At 31.9% G+C, this 19566-nt stretch overlaps 1 protein-coding gene across 1 annotated transcript; it reads right to left on the bottom strand.

Annotated features, from left to right (window-relative positions):
- Positions 1–425: 425 nt before the first annotated feature.
- Positions 426–6085, bottom strand: LOC126718599 (DEAD-box ATP-dependent RNA helicase 22-like). The gene is made up of 8 exons (XM_050420894.1): positions 5621–6085; positions 4768–5055; positions 4497–4610; positions 3914–4356; positions 2266–2578; positions 1246–1398; positions 862–913; positions 426–639 (listed from the first exon to the last, which is right to left on the bottom strand). Exons 1-8 carry the CDS (start codon positions 5987–5989, stop codon positions 590–592), a joined length of 1782 nt encoding a protein of 593 aa, XP_050276851.1. The 5' UTR covers positions 5990–6085; the 3' UTR covers positions 426–589.
- Positions 6086–19566: the final 13481 nt, after the last annotated feature.

Genomic DNA, 19566 nt, shown 5'->3' with positions numbered 1-19566 from the left:
CCAACAGAATCATTTAGCATAACTACGAAGTATTCCAAGAATGAAGTGTACCACAAAGTGAATTAGTTTCCACTAAATTATCAACTTGTGCATAAGAAATCATCACTTAACTGGCCTAGGGCACGGGTTTGAGTTAGATCTTAACTTCTAGATTCTACTAGGCCTATGAACCGGAGATGCATATCTACTCATGTAACTATGGAAAGACAAAGCGGGCCTCCATTAATGCAGGTTGCTTGAAGATATTAGAATGCAACCTAAGATAAATGACTGGGGCAGTAAAATGGGTACATTTAGTGACATCATTGAAAGGAACATTTTTAAGCGGGAGTTGCTTGAAGATGTAGAATGCAACTCTCATAACTGACTCTAGGACTCTGAAAAGTGAACATTTTTGGCCCAAGAAAGAAAGGAACACATTCAACTTTGGAGAGAGAGATATCACTTTGTGGCCTATGTATTAATTAGATCATATCTAATTCAAAGAGATCAATAGAATACCATTTACATTGATAGGATTCGTTTGAATAAATAAAGACAAGTTATGCTTCCTTACATACCAAGTTCCTCACAATCTAATCATTTTATGCTAGAACACACTCTCTTCAACAATTGACAAGTCTCTGACTTTTGTCAAACCTGCCAAATCATAAGTATAAGCTCAAATTTAGTATCATAAGAAAACTGTACTTCTCTAGTTAATATATATTTTGAGATTATTTATACCCAAATATAAGATGCAACTTTTTATTCTACTACAAATTTTGATGTGAGAGTGCATCCTTTAATATGTTTAAGTATATGCACTTCATGTTTATGTGGATATAATATAATTTTGCCAAATCATAGTGAAAACCTTACCTTTCTTCTTAAGCTTGTTTCGGAAGCTTCTTTTCCTGCTAAATGCCGTCTCCTGCAGACATAAGAAAATAACCAGTCATCATTCATGAAGGTGAAAATATTGGCAACAAAATAATAGGGAACCACACACGGAATTTACAATACATCAGTAGGAAACTAAGACTTGCATTCATGTATGATAAAAAATCAATGAGAATTGTAACTTCCACCAAATTGTACATTCCTAAGTATCCAGCATCCCATTAAACAACACTACTTTAGGGGAAAGAAATAGAATTGCAGAATCATTGTTTGTTCTTCAAAATCTGGGCCTAAGTAGCATAAAATCTGCTTATTCACAGAAAACACATCTTTGAGAATCAAATTACAAGTTTCAAGAATTACCACAGGCTGACCAAGTTCCTCTGCTTGACGAACTGCAGCAACCAGATCCCGGTTGGATTCAGAGTACAGGCTAGTGACAAGTCCAAACTGTCCAGCTCTACCACTGCGACCAACCCTATGCAAAAAATCTACCGCAGAAGTAGCAAAGTCTGCCTGGAATAGATAGATAATTTCAAGAGTTAAGTCCTCTATCAATTCATATACACCCCAAAAAATGTTGAACAAACTGAACAAAATTAGAAAAACAATTTGAAGGAAGCATGCCAGTTATAACAGTACAAGAGGTCACATGACAGAAGAGCATGTAAGAGAAAAATGAAAGATCATCTAGTATCCATCTGTAGGGTCCCATACTAAGGCTATGATCATCTCACTACCAATAACAAGGTTTTTCATTTTCCTCTGGCTCTGACTACAAAGCACTCATTGTGATATATATATATATATATATATATTGGACCTTGCTTGAATTTATAGGAAGTCTACAGTTAAGTGTCTTTTACCTTTTTTATATAATGTAAAAATATTTTCCCTTTCTCCTGTTTTTCAAAAACTCTCTGACATTGAGAAACTTCTAATTTTAAGTTCTTGTACTGGTTCTGGAAATCTGTGTCCATCATAATTTTTTCCCAACATTTTAAAATAATATAATTTTTTTTCCTATTTAGATTTACTCTAATGGTATGGAGTTAGTAAAGTGACTCTAGTTGTTTAGTGACCACTCATTAAAAAAATTAATGTTTATCAATTTCCACTCTAATGTATCAGAATCAATAAACACACTCATAGCTGCTTAAGTACTTAGTGCTTACTCTCATGATTTAAAAAGTTCTTTTGATGTCTGTCATTTGCATTCTCTCATTTACTTACTGTTATGAAACCTAGCATTAGTACTTACAAAAAAAATAAAAAATAAAAAATAAAATAAAATAAAACTAGCATTAGCAGGGCTTTCTGTCCTGTGAAAGGAGAACCAGGTACATGATGGAGGAATAGCTAATTTCATAAAAAGAGATGCACCTGAATAACATGTGAGACATTTGGTATGTCAACACCACGTGCAGCAGCATCAGTGCACACAAGAATACCACCTTTCTCTTTGAGATCAGCTAAGCTCTGAGAACGTTCCTCCAAGGAGACATCCTTATGGTATCGGTAACAGTGAAAGTTAGCTTTCAACAATATATTTGCCACTGCTTCTGCAGCCTCAACAGTGTTTGCAAACACCATAGTTCGGCATTCAGTAGCTTTAGATTTAAAACCCTGTTTCACAGCATTTATGAGTTCATCCACCTGAGTCTCAGTTGTAACTTCAATCCACCTCTGCTTCAATCTGAAATGGAATTGAATCAATAATCACCAGCTCTCATGCATTTTCACATGCATCATAACACCAAAGAGGTTATTTAGCATAAATTTTTTTTTTCTTAAATGACAAAGAGCCTCTTCAAGGCAGGGCAATTTTGTGCACCCACCCCAGTTGAGTCAACCCCAGATACAAGACCCCACCCATAAGAATACATATTAAATAAAAGAATGGTTTTTTATATAGCATTACATCTTTAACCAATTATGTATATACTTTTGAGTTCATTAAGTCTTTACTAGAAAACAAGGCCACACTGTTTGGCTAGAACTGGAAAATAAAAAGAAATATTTCACCATAAATCAATGGAGTTGGATCTCTCTCTTTTTTCCCACCTAAAGTACTATTTCAGGGTAAATTCCCTCCTCATGACTCCTCCCAATCTTAATCGACACTAATTTCCACAAGCTAAGCATATGATAATGGCTGCACAACTATGGGGCTCCACCCAACAAGCACACAAGGCCTCACCTAAATTCTACACTAAAGATTGGCAATGCAATCAAGTTATTGTTAAAGCATTTGCCAATGAGTTGGCTAAGGATCTCTTAAAGTGGAAGAAGTCATAATTTTGACCCACACAGTTCAGGAGAGACGGGTATGTATCACAAATTTCATATATATGCCCTGCCTATTCCTCTCAATTCTATTATCCAATATTTCCTTATTAGTTATTACACACAGAAAAATTAATAATGCTCATCTACAGAATACTTCAATGTACCAAGCAAGGGATTAAGTTGTCATTTACTGCCTGAAATGGTCCAAAATTTATAATCTAAACTCATGCCCACTGATAGCATTTAGGCATTGACAATGTGAATCAAAAGGATCACCATGGAAATATAGATGTAGTCATCTATGCATACATATATGAACATAGTGCATGGAGCACATCTCCAACCATGTGTATGATTTCATCATTTCATGTGCTATGGCACCATAATATAACTCTTTTGCATGGTTGTAAACAGTCTTATAGTGGGCTAGATGTAAGTGACCAAACTGGCATTTAGCAATTGCTGTTAAGATAAGTCATTAGATCACCATACACTTACTCTTTATAAGAAGAGTCCAACATAGTACATACTAAAGTTAATATATATGTTGCATTGTGATACCAAAATTTTCCCATTGAGCCACCAGTAAACCTAATCTTTTTGCTATAGGTCACCATGTGTTACTAGTATATATTAATTTAAAATTAAAAACACACACTAATACTTCAAAAGCAGATGACTAGCAAAGGGAAAAAGAATATCACTAGAGAAAATAGTAGGCAACCAGAAATAGATGGGGCACCTGGGGTTGTGACAATGGAGGTAGTTTCCACTGACCCAATTGGCATTTGGAAACATCTGTTTCAACACTTGCCCAGCAGTTTTCTTTCCATTTACTGGAAGGGTGGCTGCAACAAAAACGTACTGTTTACTGCGCTCATAAGTTTTTCTCACTCTCCTCCAGTCTTTTCTTTTACTAGACCCAGCTTCAACTTCCTCTGCTAAGTCATCAACATGAACATCCTCATAATTTTCCTCCCCTTCTGATATGATGTCAGTTTGTAGATCCTCCTTATCATCTAAAGTAAAGTGTGATGAAGGTTCAGACTCCAATTCCACTGGCAACTCAGATACAGATTCTTTTGATCGAGACAACAGCTTTTCATCAAAGCGGAGCATGTTTAATAGACGAATAACTTTATTCTGGAAGCCCCCACTAAGAAGCATATCTGCTTCATCTAACACCTGTAAGTTATATCAAATAGATATGTTACTTATAAATTATGTGGTCTCTCCTATGTTATCATTCTGGGCAGCCAGATCAAATTTGGAATTATTGAGATAACCAACATATTTAAACATAGTTGATTACACAAAAAACATACCACATATTTTACACCACGCATAAACTCCAAACAACGGCGTTTGTCTGGATCAATATTATTAAGTAGAGCAGCTGGTGTCGACACAAGAATATCAGGCTTATGAACTGGCCATCCCTGCAGTCAAAAGTTTCTTATATGTGAGAACAAAAAATCTTAAAATGTCTACGGACATAACCCCCAAAGAAAATTGAACCAAATCCCTTCAATTAACACACTATGTAAAGGCTTAGAAGCCCATATCCATCACAAGAATAATTTGCAAATAAAGTACCTGCCCACCACAGACAGCTGCAACTCTAAGAAGCGGTTTACCATCATCACCACAAAGACCATTTGCCATCCGCACCACTTGCTCACACAGCAGCACATTTGGGCAAAGAACAAGAAAAATCCTTTGGGATTGGATTGATTCTTGATCAGAAACAGTATTTACAGAATCATCATGTGCAGAGCAGAGCCTATTAATCAGGGGAATCAAATATCCATGTGTTTTACCACTACCAGTCTCTGCAGCCACAACCACATCCTTTCCTGAAAGTATAGCTGGTATACAAGCAGCCTATATTTCAAATAGAAATATCTTAATAACAACCCTCACTAAACTCAAAAAAAATAAATGCACAAGGATTTGGATTTCAATCTTTAGTTTTAAATGACTTGAATAAAGTATGAAATGATGAGATTGTCTTTATTAATGAAATTTACGAAGGAATTTGAGCATTATCAATGTGTGGATTTGAAATGACTAAGTGTAAAATGTCATTTCATATTCATAATATCAAGTGTTTTTCTTTAGCAAAATCTCAAAACCTTACATCATCACGTGTTGTTAAATTTATATCAATCAATTTATACTACTGAAAACCAAGTGGAACCTAAGAATTACAAAGAGATCCAAAACAAAGCCTTTAACAAGCCTAGTATAGAAATTTTCGCTTATTAAACACCGTATTGGTCAAAGTTTTCATCTTTTCCCCTCAAAAAACAAAACCCACAATTCTAAATTCGTTTTTTTTCCCTCTTTGCCTTGCATTTCTCCGAAAACAATAAAAAACAAAACATTGACATTCCTGCTATAATTCAAAAAATGAGTGAACAAGGCCAGGGTGAGTGTGTGTGGCTACCTGAACCAGAGAGGGCCTATCGATGCCGGCACTATAGAGAGCCCGAGAGAGCTTATCGGACACCCCGAGGGATGCCCACGACACGTCTTCATCGGCGAAAAACGTGTCAGTTCCCTTCCTTTCCGCGGAAGCGGTGGCAGTCGCAAAAGGTCTAGCTTGTCTTTGGCGAGGTGGGTTCAGGCAAAAGAAGCTGACCCTGGGCAAAGAAAATGAAGGGCATGAAGGAAGTAATGGCGGTAGTGCTGAAGGTGAAGGTGAAGGGTTAGAGAGAAGAAGAGAGTATGAGTGTTTGAAATGGGAAAAGAATTTAGTAGGAGGAGGTGATACTCTGTGGAGGTAAAGCAGTGAAGCTGAGCGATTGAGAAGCATCTGGGTTTTCTCTTATTTTGTGGGATTGGAATGGAGTTTTGAGAATTGTAGAATGTAGGGGAAGGGATATGTCATATGGGGTTTTAGTTTAGGGTTTAAGCATAAACGGTAAACCCTTGCTATTGTCTTTGTCGATTACTCTACTTTGAAAGTTTGACTGATAAAAAATAAAAATATAAAATAAAAGTTAAAATACTATTCTGTTCCCTAATCTTTACTAAAAACTTGTTTCTCATTTCTAAACTTTAAAAAGTTCGTCATTGACCTCTAAACATTTGAAAAGATCTTACTTTCCTCTAAACTATTAAAAAAAATTTACTTTTTATCTTTAAATTTTATCAAAAGTTTATTTTTTGTCCCTAAACTATTAAAAATGTTTTACTTTCCATCCTTAAATTTTACCAATTTTTTTTTTTTTCATTTCTAAACTATTGAAAAAAGGTTTTTTTTTTTTTTATCCCTATTTTGTCTCTAATTTTTTTTTATATAAAAAAACCTATTTATAACATGTAAGGAAAAAAAAAACTTTTTAAAGGAAAAAATATTTTCTCTCCCTTGACATTCAATTGACCAAATTTTGTTAAATTTAATATTAAAAATGTTGTGTATTGACCTATCATTTGCTTAAGGGCAAGTTTCCAAAATTATCTTACTTCATAATTAAAATTTAATATTTTTAATTAAAGTGTATTTTATAATATTAAGTGTGAATTTTGCTTATTAATTTTTTCTTTTTTCAATGGGTTATGGAAAGATTTGTTGTTGCATGTGTTTTGGTGCTTAATAAATTTTGCATTTTTATTCTAAGTTTATACGTTACTATTTTTACAAACCATGGTTAAATATTTGTAAAGAGATTCTTATAAAAATTTAGAATATTTCTTTATTAATATAAACAAAAGAGGGAGGGGGAAATGTTAATTTCTTTAAACCTTAAGGAAGGGAAGTGTTTTTGCCCTTCAGGTTTGGGGTGAAATGTCATTTTCCCAAATATCAAGGGAGGAGAGTGTAGTTACTCCTAATTATTATTATCTATATATATATATATAAAACCGAAGCCTTTGCTGGCACCATAATTTTCCACGTCAGCACAATATTTAAAAAATAAAAAATAAATAAAAAAGCCTTTGCTGGCACCATAATTTTCCACGTCAGCACAATATTTAAAAAATAAAAAATAAATAAAAATTATAACTCCTCAAAACCCTAGCAACCTTACCCCTCTCTCAAGTTAAGAAATATAAAACCACGGTTTCTGCAAACTCTCTCTTTCTCCAGACGTAGGAAGCCCTAAAGCATTCAAGATCTACAAAACCCTAGCAACCTTACCCCTCTCTCAAGTTAAGAAATATAAAGCCACGGTTTCTGCAAACTCTCTCTCTCCAGACGTAGAAAGCCCTAAAGCATTCAAGATCTACAATGCACGGTATAGATTTTAGCTTATAAAGTTCAGCTTTTGTAAGGTTAGTTTTGTTTATATATTAATTAATACACAGTACTTTGTTCACCATTGAATACTCATATAATCAATTTCCAATTCAATGTTCAAGAATTAAACCAAAATTCTAACTGCGCTATCATAAAATATTATTATTAGTATGAATTTTATGGAGTTGCGGTGTTCAAGAATTAAACAAAAATTCTTTTAAATTATCTATAATATTTTGTCTTCTGAAAATTTTATCTCTTTGATTTTAGTATATTGTGTTTCTTAAACTATAGAGAGATTTTCTTTGGTTTCTGCAAACTCTCTTTCTCTCCAGATGTAAGAAGCCCTAAACGCACGGTATAGCATTCAAGATCTACAACTCACGGTATAGATTTTAGCTTATAAAGTTCAGTTTTTGTAAGGTTAGTTTGTTTATATATTTAGTCCTTATGTTTAGGTTTAGGTTTAGGTTTAGGTTTTAAGAGATTTATATATTACTACTATGTGGCTTTTATTTCTACCGCAAGAACTATTTAGGTATGTATCCCTTACAAGCACACATGAACTTAAATTGTCTTTTAATATATGCATGCTTTATTATTTTCTAATAGTTTTCCCGTGCATCGCACGGGTTAGCGACTAGTTATTATTATTATTATTATTGTTAAGTCCAAGAGAGAGTGAGACTATCTAGTTCCAGAACAATATGTCCCCTTTGTTCGATATTGTTGTATTTGAAAGAGAATAGTTCTTAGCCAAAAAAAAAAAAAAAAAAAAGGAATAGTTAAATTATAATTTTATACACGCGCGCGAGAGAAATGGTTTAAAGTTGCTAACTTTATTTCATTAAAAAAAAATCATCAAAAAAAAGTTACTAGCCAAAACTCAAAAAAGTGGGCCCCACTGAAATGTAAAGTTGTTTAATTTAGTTTTTGAGTTAGAGTCATGGAATATGAGTTCAGCATTTAAGATATTCCCAAAATTTGAGTTATGAGTTATGAGTTGTGGGGCTCCACCAGTTTGTCATCATTTTGAGTTAAGGAGTGAGACATGTAGCTGAGATCTAAAACCAAATAAAAAGTAAAGAGAGTTTTAAGTCATAGTAGAGATAGAGATGTGAGATATGAGATATGGTTTGAGTGATGAGAAATCAGCTATGGGTTTTGAGTTTTGAGTTAAAAGCAAACCAAACACCCTCCAAGTTTTGCCATGTTTTCATTACCTAATTCTCAATTTTCATAACTCAATTCCCAAATTTCGTAGGCCCCACCTCATTTCAATTTGTTTGGGTTAGTTTCCTAACTCAATACTCAAAAAATTGAGTTTGAGTTGTGGAAACTGAGAACAAATTTTTATTGTTTACAAGTTATGAGTTACCATGTCATTTTTGTAAATTTAATCACATGTGTGGGGCCCAGCTTATGCCTTCTCTCATCAAGTGAGCCTACATTTATTAGTCTCTTACGAAATTAATCTCTTTTTCTTTCTTTCTTCTTCTTTCTTCCTTTTATCCTTTGCAAACATTCATCACAAGAGTTACACCATTTTTTAAACTATAAATTGCCACTAGATTTAATGATGAAAGCTTATCGAATTTGTCAACTGCCTCCAGATTTAATGTTACCAATTACGTGACAATCCCTTGTTAAAAGTGATGGTAATGGGAAGCCAAACTTACAATAATTTCAAAATTAAAAATGAGTTAAATTTTGAAATAGAGAATGTGATAACACAGTGAAAGTCATAGATAGCTAATAAGGATGGTGCGCCATATGGTACAAGTAATTGTCCAAGTCTCACGTATAAGTAGTGAGTACATTCAAAACGAATGACACTTTTCTCAATCTAATTACTCTTACTTTCTTTAACGTTATTATCTCTACTTTAGGGTATTTTGTAATCCTTTTAGGTGTTGATGTAACTAAGCAGTCTTGTTTCTATATCAATTATCATAGTTGATTTATTATGTTTGAATGTATTGATGATAATGGTTCTATTTAGTTACACCCGTAATACATAACCCCCCTTCTAATAGCATAATAGCATTTAACAGTGTTCTACGGGAGAGCTTATTCACTGCTTGCTCAAGCGAAATTATCATGTCCAGAATTTTGAATTTTGCTTGAGGGAGGGGGGGACGTATTCCATATTTTAACCCTACTTTATGAACTGATATAAACTACTTGTTGAAAGACTTTTAGAAGTATGATAAATGGTTGTACAAGAGCTAAACCTATCTAATTTTGTTCATTTTCTTAAGCCTAAACAAAGAAATGATACTTTTTTATAATAATAATAATAAATAAATAAAAATAAAAACAACGTATCCTTAAGACCTAAACTTCTCTTAAAATTGCAAAAATCTTTTCCACTAAGTTTAGCACAACAAATATTTAAAAAGGTTTCATGAAAGGATTCATATAGAAGAAGTCCAGGGGTTCTAAAGTTGTTATAACATCAATGAATTGGTTGTTGGGTCAATAGAAACTAATGATAAAGGTTTTGTGAGTAGCCAATAAAATAGCTCTTTTATAGTGAATTGCCTTATCATCATAGTGGTTTTCCCATAGAAAGGATTCTTCGTAGGTTTTTTTTTTTTTTTAAGAAACTGTTATTGCTTTAGATTTGGTATATGATAATTGTGGTTAATATATCTGCTTGTATTTGGAATTCATACTTAAACTTGTTAATTAATTGTTTATTCCGTGGTATAAATTACTTTGGATCTAAATAGAAACTTTTTCAATTAGTATCATAGCAATTAAAACACAAATGGACCTTATCCAACCCTTGCTCCATGAATGATGCGAAGTTATGGAAGATCTCATTGTCCAGCAACTTATGGAAACTGCAAATTGCAGTCAAGCCCAAAACTAGGATGGACCCAGTCCGACAATGAATTCACCAAACCCTTTGCCAAAATGAATTGGACTGGGCTAACAGTCCTTGATCAACAAACATGGGCTCTAAGATCAGAACCTAAAACCTCAAAAAGATTGACTCATGGTAATCATTTTTGACACTAAAGAAAATCATACTATTAAGTATTAATTGCTAATTGTATAGAAAAATGATACTTTTCTTCCTCTAATTACTGAGAAGGACGAACACTTCAATCCAATAGTTTCATTCATACCTTATCTTGAAATACTTGTTTAGCATTCAATATATATTATAAATTATAACATAACTTGCATTTGAGTTGGGTTGTCCATGGATTGGGTCATCGGATTTAGGCTGAAACTCTTAAATCTCACATTGATGCACACCCTTGGATTTGGACTAAAACTTTTATATATCACACACCCGTACGTCTATATTTTGTTAGACATTTTTTTTTATAAGTAAAGAAAATTTTATTCAAAATCAAAAAAAGGAGTTACCCAAGTATATTGGAAATATACAGTAAGTGACCAAAACAATCTGATAATTACAAGCATTCATCAAAACATGGACCAAAAAAATAGAATGACTTCTTATGATAGACATACAATCTGATAATGTTTTTAAAAAAGAAAAGTTTTAAGTCGTCTATAGTCCTTTCAGAAATCTTCAAAACACTGGTTGTTTTTCTCTCGTGAAATGCACCACATCAAACAATGAGAGACAGTCTATTCTTTTCACTCATGTCAAATATTTATTTCAATCAACAAATGTTATTTTATGCAAAATTTTGGTTTGTCCTTGTTTCCATTGCTTTGTGAGAATGGTGTTCTGATTGCTTTGTATATTTTGGATTTGATTATTTTGAAGCTTTTGACAAATGGGTTGTAATTTGTTTTGTATGTAGATTCACCTTTAGAAAAATAACTTTGGGAAAACTCATTGTTACAATGCAATATTGTTCATTATTCAAGTAATTGGATTTTTTTTTATAAGTCTAGCAATATTTTTGTTTGTACTTAGTGCTTTTGGGTTTGACGATTTTCAAGCTGTTGACAAATGGGTCATTTTGTGGTCACCTTGTGGAAGTAGCTCTCTCCAAAAAGAAGAAATCATTCTTAGAAATCCCATATTGTTCTTTCTTTTTGTTGGAAGTGGGTTTTTCTTTTTAAACTGAATTATATTTATCTTTGGAATATATGAATGAAGCACCCGTCATTATGTATAGTCAGTTATTAGGATCGAGATCCTACACAGAATTGGTGAGAGGGTTCAAGGATCAGATTGTAAGATCGGCATGAGGATCATAAGTTCCTACTTTCCGATTAAGAAAAATATTAAAAAATACCCATAATTATAATTCGTAATATATATTAAAGGAACATTGAAAAAATGTAATTTTTGACACAAATTAGTGGAATTACTAAGAAAGTACCAAATTACAAATCACTACAAGAAAAAATTCTTATTGCGACGAAATTTTTTGTTGCAATAAATTTCAAAATGTTGCAATCTATTGCAATGAAAAAAAAAATTGTTGCCAATTGTTGCAATAAAGTCTGTGGCACTATTGCAACAAAAATTTCGTTGTAATAGAGTTTTGTTGCAATAAAGTCGCTCGATTACACATAAATGTATTTATTTACTAAATCTAGGTCCTAGCTATTGATGGGGCTTTGAGGAGATGCACATCTATGAATACTTTAAACACAATTTTTCACAACACTTTTTAAACCACATTTTTCAAATAATTTTGAATAACAATACTTAAATGCTACCAACAAGCCCTAAAACTTAAGCAAACAGACCCTAAAACTTAAGTTGATACCTCACCTTTAAGAGTTTCAGTCGAAAATCTGATAACCCAATCCACAGAAAGCCCAACCCAAATGCAAGTCTTATTATATACAAATATATTCAAGTCCCATTTTCTGCCCTAAAGAATCTGACAAAGAAATCCCCAAAAGAAATTGAAGAGCAAAAAAAGGAAATTGAAAGAGCAACTCGATGAGGAATTCAAATTTGACTGTATGCTTAATTTTTTTTGTTCTTTTCTTTTCTATTAATTATTCTTTGCTTCTGCTGTATTAATTTTTGCTTCTTGTTCATTTCTTTTTATATTCTTGACATTCTATTGAGATTAGGTTCCAATTTCGTACATAATCCCAAAACTTTAGGTTCTCGCATTGCAAAGCCTATACCAAATGCAAAAATAGCAACAACAATTGCAATTCCTAAACCAAACTCAGTCACAGAAACAACAACACCAACAAAAGCTTACATGTTAAAAGGTAACTTTTCTTTTATTATTTTTACATATTTTGAAAATGTAATAGATTGGATTGCATGTTCTTTACTAATTCTTTCATTAGTAATTTCTCTTCTAATATGTCCAACTTATTTGAGTGAATTGCCTTCCTTTTAAGATGTTGAGAAGTTCTTCCTAGATTCAAGAACTTTAAAATTGGAATATTGCCACAAACACCTAGAAATGCACCGAGTATTTCACACCCACTCACAAGTATTCCCTTCTCCTGGGCAACACCACAATACAAAAGGCACTGAGTGTGAAATATTTGGCAATTTTTTGGTGTCTCTAGCAATTTCTTTAAAGTTGACGTGTCATCAATGTCAAGCTGACTGCCTGACTATATTCCTATATTTCAGATGAAACTCATGATGACATATAGTCTATCTAATATGAAGTAGGGTGTTTATTCTTCACAATTGTGTTTATTTGTGACTCTGTTCTTTCCTTGTTGAGCGTAATTGGCCCAATGATGATTTAATCTAATTTATGTTATTTGTTTCTAATAGACTTACTCTTGCACATGCGCACACACATGTATATATACTTGGGATCTAGATTCAAGCGTGCTACTTTAGTTAAAAAATTTCTACTTCATTTTATACTTGGAGAGAGTATAATAGGAAAAGGGTTCCATGTTATTTGTAAGGCTATCACATCTCACAAAGATAGGAAAACTTGTGGTACGCATGTTATATTATACTATATTATAGTATACTATACTATACTATACTTTCTCCAAAAAAAAAAATACTATACTATACTATATTATATTAGTTTGTAGACGCTAACCTATATTATATTAGTTTGTAGGACAGTTAGCGTTTTATTAATATAATATCAAGTAAAGGCTACTTTATCATGATGTTGGTATGTCTGAATATGTGTTAAAAAGTTCAATCCCTCCCCAACGACACCAAAAAAACCGGGCTGAACTTCTAACAACCTGCCCACTTTTCAGAATTTCTCATTTTGTAGGTACTCCAATTTATTTGGAGGAGGCGGTTAGAAAACCCGACTTTACAAGTTCTTTTAACCTATCTATTGATGGGTTCTGAGGTGGTGCCCCCCTCTTTTTATTTTTGAATAAGTGATATAACTTCTTCGAAAAAAGAAAACAGTTGAATTCACCAATTTAATAGTTGTGAAACTATACTAAACTCCTAAATTACCACAATTGAATTCATGTCTTGCATATTATAAACTGACATAATATACAATCCAAGATAAGCAAATGTTCAACCCCAATGTATATGGATTCCTCATACAAAAAGCTCATAGTAAGTGGGAACACATAATAAAGTACAAAATTTCATTCAATCATGACAAGTTTAAATCATCTTACATCTTATCTCGAAACTGGTGTTATCCTTAGGGAACAAAACCAGTTACTTGTTTATTCTGATTTCTCCTAGAAAAATGCAATAGAGTTTGTTCAAAAAAGTTATTTGTTGGAAGGAGAGGTCATTATTGCTTGGGCCAAATGTCTAGTTAGTAATGACCCACCTATTAAATACTTCAAAATTTAGAGTGATGCTAAAAGTATTGTTAATTTTTTAATTGATGAAGATAGTTGCAATGATGTTAATCTAATAGATTTCAAAAGAAATTTTGTTCTTCCTCACAATTTAAAGGCTATATGGATAAATAGGGAACTCAATGGAATTGCACATAGCCTTGCACAATATGCTTTTGCATGTGAAATACTGGAAAGTTTTAATCATAACATGGAGATTGCCTTTGAAACAACAAGGAGGGAAGAAGTGTGGTATTATGAAAGTGGTTTTTCCACTTGTTTGATCGTTACTATATTAGAGGATTTTAGGAGGAGACTGCTTAAGGTCAAATGTGGAAGTAGTAATAACAACAATTCTGACACAGAAACTTGGCCAATGTTACTTGATGGCTTTAGCTCCAACGTAAGAACTATTAACAATTAAATGAACCATAAGTTTATATGTTTGCTATTTTTAAAAAAAAAAAAAAATTATTTATTGATGGATATAGTTTCTTTTTTGCAAATTTAAGTTAGGCCATAACTGACAAAGTAATCAATTCATTTGTACTACGATTTGGAATGTTGAATTATCTGGCCCGTGGTATGAAATGGAAGGTGTGCCACCTTTTACAATAGTGTTATAGTGAAAATTTAAAATTACATGTTTTTAAAATATTTTCATATTGATAGTGTTGTCATATAATACAATAACATATTCAATGTTAGAAGAGTTATGAGTCATTCTCAACAAAATAAATTAATACATGATTCTCAAAAAAAAAAATTTAATATAGAGTAAATAACTATGTATATTGATATTATTTTTTTTATATTATAAATGTTTTAGTTTTCAACTATTTAAGCTTATTGAGTTGTTCCAGACACTTCCAAGATTCTATCCTACGGTAAGTTTTCTTCCTCATAATACTATGTTCTTTTTGTTTTTACTTGAGACCATAATGTTCTTTTAATGAAATGTAATGTTAAGAACTTGTATATCTACATAATGTTCTTAACCATAATATTAATTTTTTATTGCATGTTATCTAGTTTGATTTAAGAATATAATGTTCTTAACCATAATATTATTATTATTATTATTTTTGCATGTTATCTAGGTTGATTTAAGAAATCAATCGAAGAGGTGATAAAGGTGATTGAAGTATGTATATAATTAATTTCTTCTTATTTGAATTTCATCAATATTTTGTTCACACTGTGGAAAAGGTATGTATATAATTAATTTCTTCTACAGGAATTAGGAATACATCTACACAACTACCTAGAGCCGAAGAAGGAAGAAAGAATGAAAGCTCTTTACCAAGCATGTTAACACATCATTGACTACAAGAATGTGGGTTTTAAATTTTTTTTTATTTAAATTATACACATGTTTTTTATTATGATTTTGTTTTTATTGTTTTTATTTTTAAATTTAGGGCAAGCTTGTCTTACTAACGAAGTATGATGTGCTTTATAAACTGGGAAGCACAGGTGCACTATTTTGGTCGGCGCACCCGTGTTAAACTCGGCGAGACGCGCTGTGCGGCCTAGACGCAACTGCACATGTGTCTCCTGACCATTTTGTTTCCCCGACGTAGCCTAATACAGTCCGAAATAGTACCCGGTATGACTTGATATGTGTCAATATACTTATGAAAAAAAGTTAATTATATGAAAAAGAAGACTTCTGACTTGAGAGCTAGGAAGTACGGGCGTGGATTCAGGTTCAAGTGCAATGCGACTACACGACAATTTTTGAAAACGTAGGACACGAGTGCGGCAGGACATATTTATTAATTAATTATTAAATATATTTTTATTTATATTTTCTATATATTGCTCAGCATTTTTTTAATTAATTATTTTCTATATATTTTTATTAATTATTAAATCAAACCGTATCGGACCGCATTAGTAAAAAAAATTGTCAAGGGATGCGTGTACAGCCGCACGATGCATTCGATCGAATTTGGTGTGGTTACATTGACAAAAATGGCACACCCGTGCTTCCTTGCATATGAGTGAACATGTCCTTGCACAATTTTAACAATAGTTTGAAAAATATAATATCAACCCACATATACAATAAAGATACTAAATTCAAAATCCTCTCAATTTAACTAAGTCAAAAATACTGTCAACAACCCAGGTGACTTTACTAGCAGCCGATTGTTTGGCCTTCTATACCTGCAAATAAGAAAAAAAATAATGTCAATAACATCAAACAATTAAACCATGTCAAGGGCCTTATTATTGCCTTATTTTTGAGCTATAGATACTTGCTAGTTCATGACCCTGCACAATCAATTTCATCTATGACTAATAGCTTAGAAGTTAGCACATATATAAGCTTAAATCGGATCATGATTCCACCTTCGTCTTGTCTGGCTACATCCTCAAATGAAACCCATTCCTCACAGGTGCGGCAAGATACATTCATTAATTAATTATTAGATATATTTTTATTTATATTTTCTATATATTGCTAAACATCTTTTTCTTCATATAATGGTAAATATATTTATCAATTTAAGAGCAATGGTAGAAAATAAAGTGAATACATAACCATTACATGATGTTCATAAATTAGAATACAATATCGAAAGTTTGAAACTAAAACTAAATAAAAGATAAGTTTGAAATTAATGTTTTTTTAATAAGTATTTCGGCCCATATTGGGTCCTATTTCGAACCGTATCGGGGCCACATAGGTAAAAAAAAAAATTCATTAGGGGATGCAAGTGCAACCACATCCAAGCCGCATGACACGTCCCACAAAGTTCGACGCAAGTGCGCCAACGAAGATGGCGCACCCGTGCTTCCTTGCTTGAGAGAGAGAGCGAGAGATAAATGTGATAAACAAACTTTAAAAATCAAAACAACAATAATTCACATGTGAAAAGTTTTATTAACCATTGGAAAGTGAGTTGAAAGGAAATTAAGAAACTTCCAGGAAGTTCCTGGTTATAAATAACACAATTGCTTCACTTCCTTTTAGTGTAACTCTTCAATTCATTTGTTTTTTATTCAGCACTTCACTTTAGGCATTTTTCAAAAAAAAAAAAAAAAAAACACTTCACTTTAGGATATTAATTTAATTTGAAAAAATTATTTTGAAACTTAATTACTCTTCACATGTATTTCTCTCATAGTAATGGTGCCAATAATAATAGCGCTCACACGTATTTCTCTCACAATAATGATGCCAATAATAATAATGTAACATTTATATATATATATATATATATATATATCAATATAATAATTTTAGTTGATTTCTTGATTGAAAAAAAAATATGTTGAGTTTCTTTCTTTCTTTGATAACTAAAAAATATGTTGATTGCTTATTTAGTTATCATGTTTACCATTATATGAAAAAAAAAAAAAAAAATCTTAGCAACATATAGAAAATAAAATAAAAATATATTTAATAATTAATTAGTAAACGTATCCTACCACACCCATGCTCTACTTTAAAAAAAAATTTCGTATCACTGTACCGAACCTGAACTCGAATCCGCACTGTGCTTCCTAGGTTATAAATCTGATGAGGTAGGTTATTTATTGTTTTCCTCTATTTCTATTTCTATTTGTTGTTATTTTATATATTTTCTTTTTTTTTTTTTAATTAATTTGCTTACCTTGTGAAACTGTTTTTGTTTTTGATGCAATATGGGAAGTATTTGTTTCAAGACCTACCGAAGCAAAGAAGATTTAGGGTCCAGTTAAGAACAATTTATTTAGCTGAAACAAAAAAAATTTTGTTAAAAGTATTGTTGGTAAAGCTAAAAACTAGTTGAATTGTACAATAGAACCCATGAACTATACAATAGAACCCATGAATAGTACCAAAAAGTGTAATGAGAACTATAAATAGTAACAAAAATAAGCTAAATAGTAGCAAAAAATAAGAAAAAATAGTAAAAAAAGGCTGCCTTTTTAGCCAATACCAAATGCAACCTTAATGTCTTAAAGTAGCTTTTAATTTTTTTAATAGTATATAAGTTTTTCACTATCAACAAATTACTGTTATTGTTGAGGATGCACCTCTCCTCGAAAAATATCTTTCATTTGTTGTGTAGATGACAAAAGATATGAACAAGAAGGGGGACCAAAAAGAAGAAATTGAAGAGCCCCATAGTGGGATAGGCAGAGGCTTTGACGATTCTTATTACTGGGGAGTTGCAAAGAAAAAAGGAACAGTGATTGAAGTTCTGAATTAACCTGTATTACCTCTTTTTTCTTTTTGTTTTGTGTGTGGAATTTCAGACAAGTTAGTTTGGACTCTGTTTTAAAATTACTGGTTGTCAAAAGTTTTCCTATAGTTCTTTGTATAAAACACTCAATAAATACATGGTTAGGGCTGGCTTAACTATAGATGCAACTGATGTAATTACCTAAGGTCCCCAAATAAAAAAAGAAAAAGAAAATATATTTATCTATATATTTTAAATTACAAATTTTTTTTTCAATCATTTTATTGATCAATAGAATGCATTAAAAATGCCCTATTTTACCCTAAAATACAGAAGATTAAAAAGGCCCCATTGTCTCACTATTTCAAAATTTATTTTTTAATCTGCACACTACCACTACACATACTATTGACAGCAATGATAGGGAAGCACACTGACACAGGCACTGCCATGGCCACACCACATCTCATAGCTGGCCGACTGGCTAACACACACTAACCCATGACCCACACTCAATCTCAATGTATACTCTTAGCATAGGCACACACCCACTGCACTATACATGTATCTTTTAGATTTTTACTTTATTAATTATTATAAGTTATCACACCAATTAATAATTTGATGTATATCATATTAACCCATTTGTATTATAGTGATACTAATTTATTGTACTTTTTTTTTTGCAAAAGTAATTTATTGTACTTAGTTATGCAAATAGATGAAAATACTCCGATTAATGTACTTAATTATTTAAAAAAGCTAGATTCTATTCCAAATGCATATATTGCTTATAAAATAGCACTACATTTGCATTTGTAGAAAAATGTTTTTCAAAACTAAAATTAATAAAATTTTATTTAAGGTTTACTATGTTACAAGAAAGATTAAATGGATTAGACATATTATCAATTGAAAAAAAAAAATGTTAGGGGAACTTATAAACAAAAACTTAACTAATAATTTTGAATCTCAAAAAGAAAGAAAAAATAGATTTTAAATAAAAAAAATCAATAAATATTATTTAATTAATATTTAAATATAAAAAAAAGGCCGCTTACAAATTTTGCCTAACGCCCAAGTTGTTGGGCCGGCCCTGCAAATGGTTACTCTCTACCCTTACACACCTGGGCTGGACTGGACTTTACATTGAAAACCCAGTTTTTGTTTTAAGGACCCAAGGGAAGAAGATGGGTTTTCAAGCAATGGGGCAGAGTGGGTTTCTTTCTGGTCAAAAACGTGCAGAAAATGCTATTGTTA

Source organism: Quercus robur, chromosome 3 (assembly GCF_932294415.1).
Source record: "Quercus robur chromosome 3, dhQueRobu3.1, whole genome shotgun sequence".
Classification (NCBI taxonomy): Eukaryota; Viridiplantae; Streptophyta; class Magnoliopsida; order Fagales; family Fagaceae; genus Quercus; species Quercus robur.
This window is presented reverse-complemented; position numbering and strand designations above follow the sequence as displayed.

Bases quoted from the DNA above. Each gene is read 5' to 3' on its own strand.
- LOC126718599 (XM_050420894.1), bottom strand. From the start codon at position 5,989: ATGCTTCTCAATCGCTCAGCTTCACTGCTTTACCTCCACAGAGTATCA. The intron at 2,579-3,913 runs GTGCCCCATCTA...ATTCCATTTCAG, and splicing joins CTCCATTGTCACAACCCCAG to ATTGAAGCAGAGGTGGATTG. The intron at 640-861 runs GTAAGGTTTTCA...ATGATTTGGCAG, and splicing joins AAACAAGCTTAAGAAGAAAG to GTTTGACAAAAGTCAGAGAC.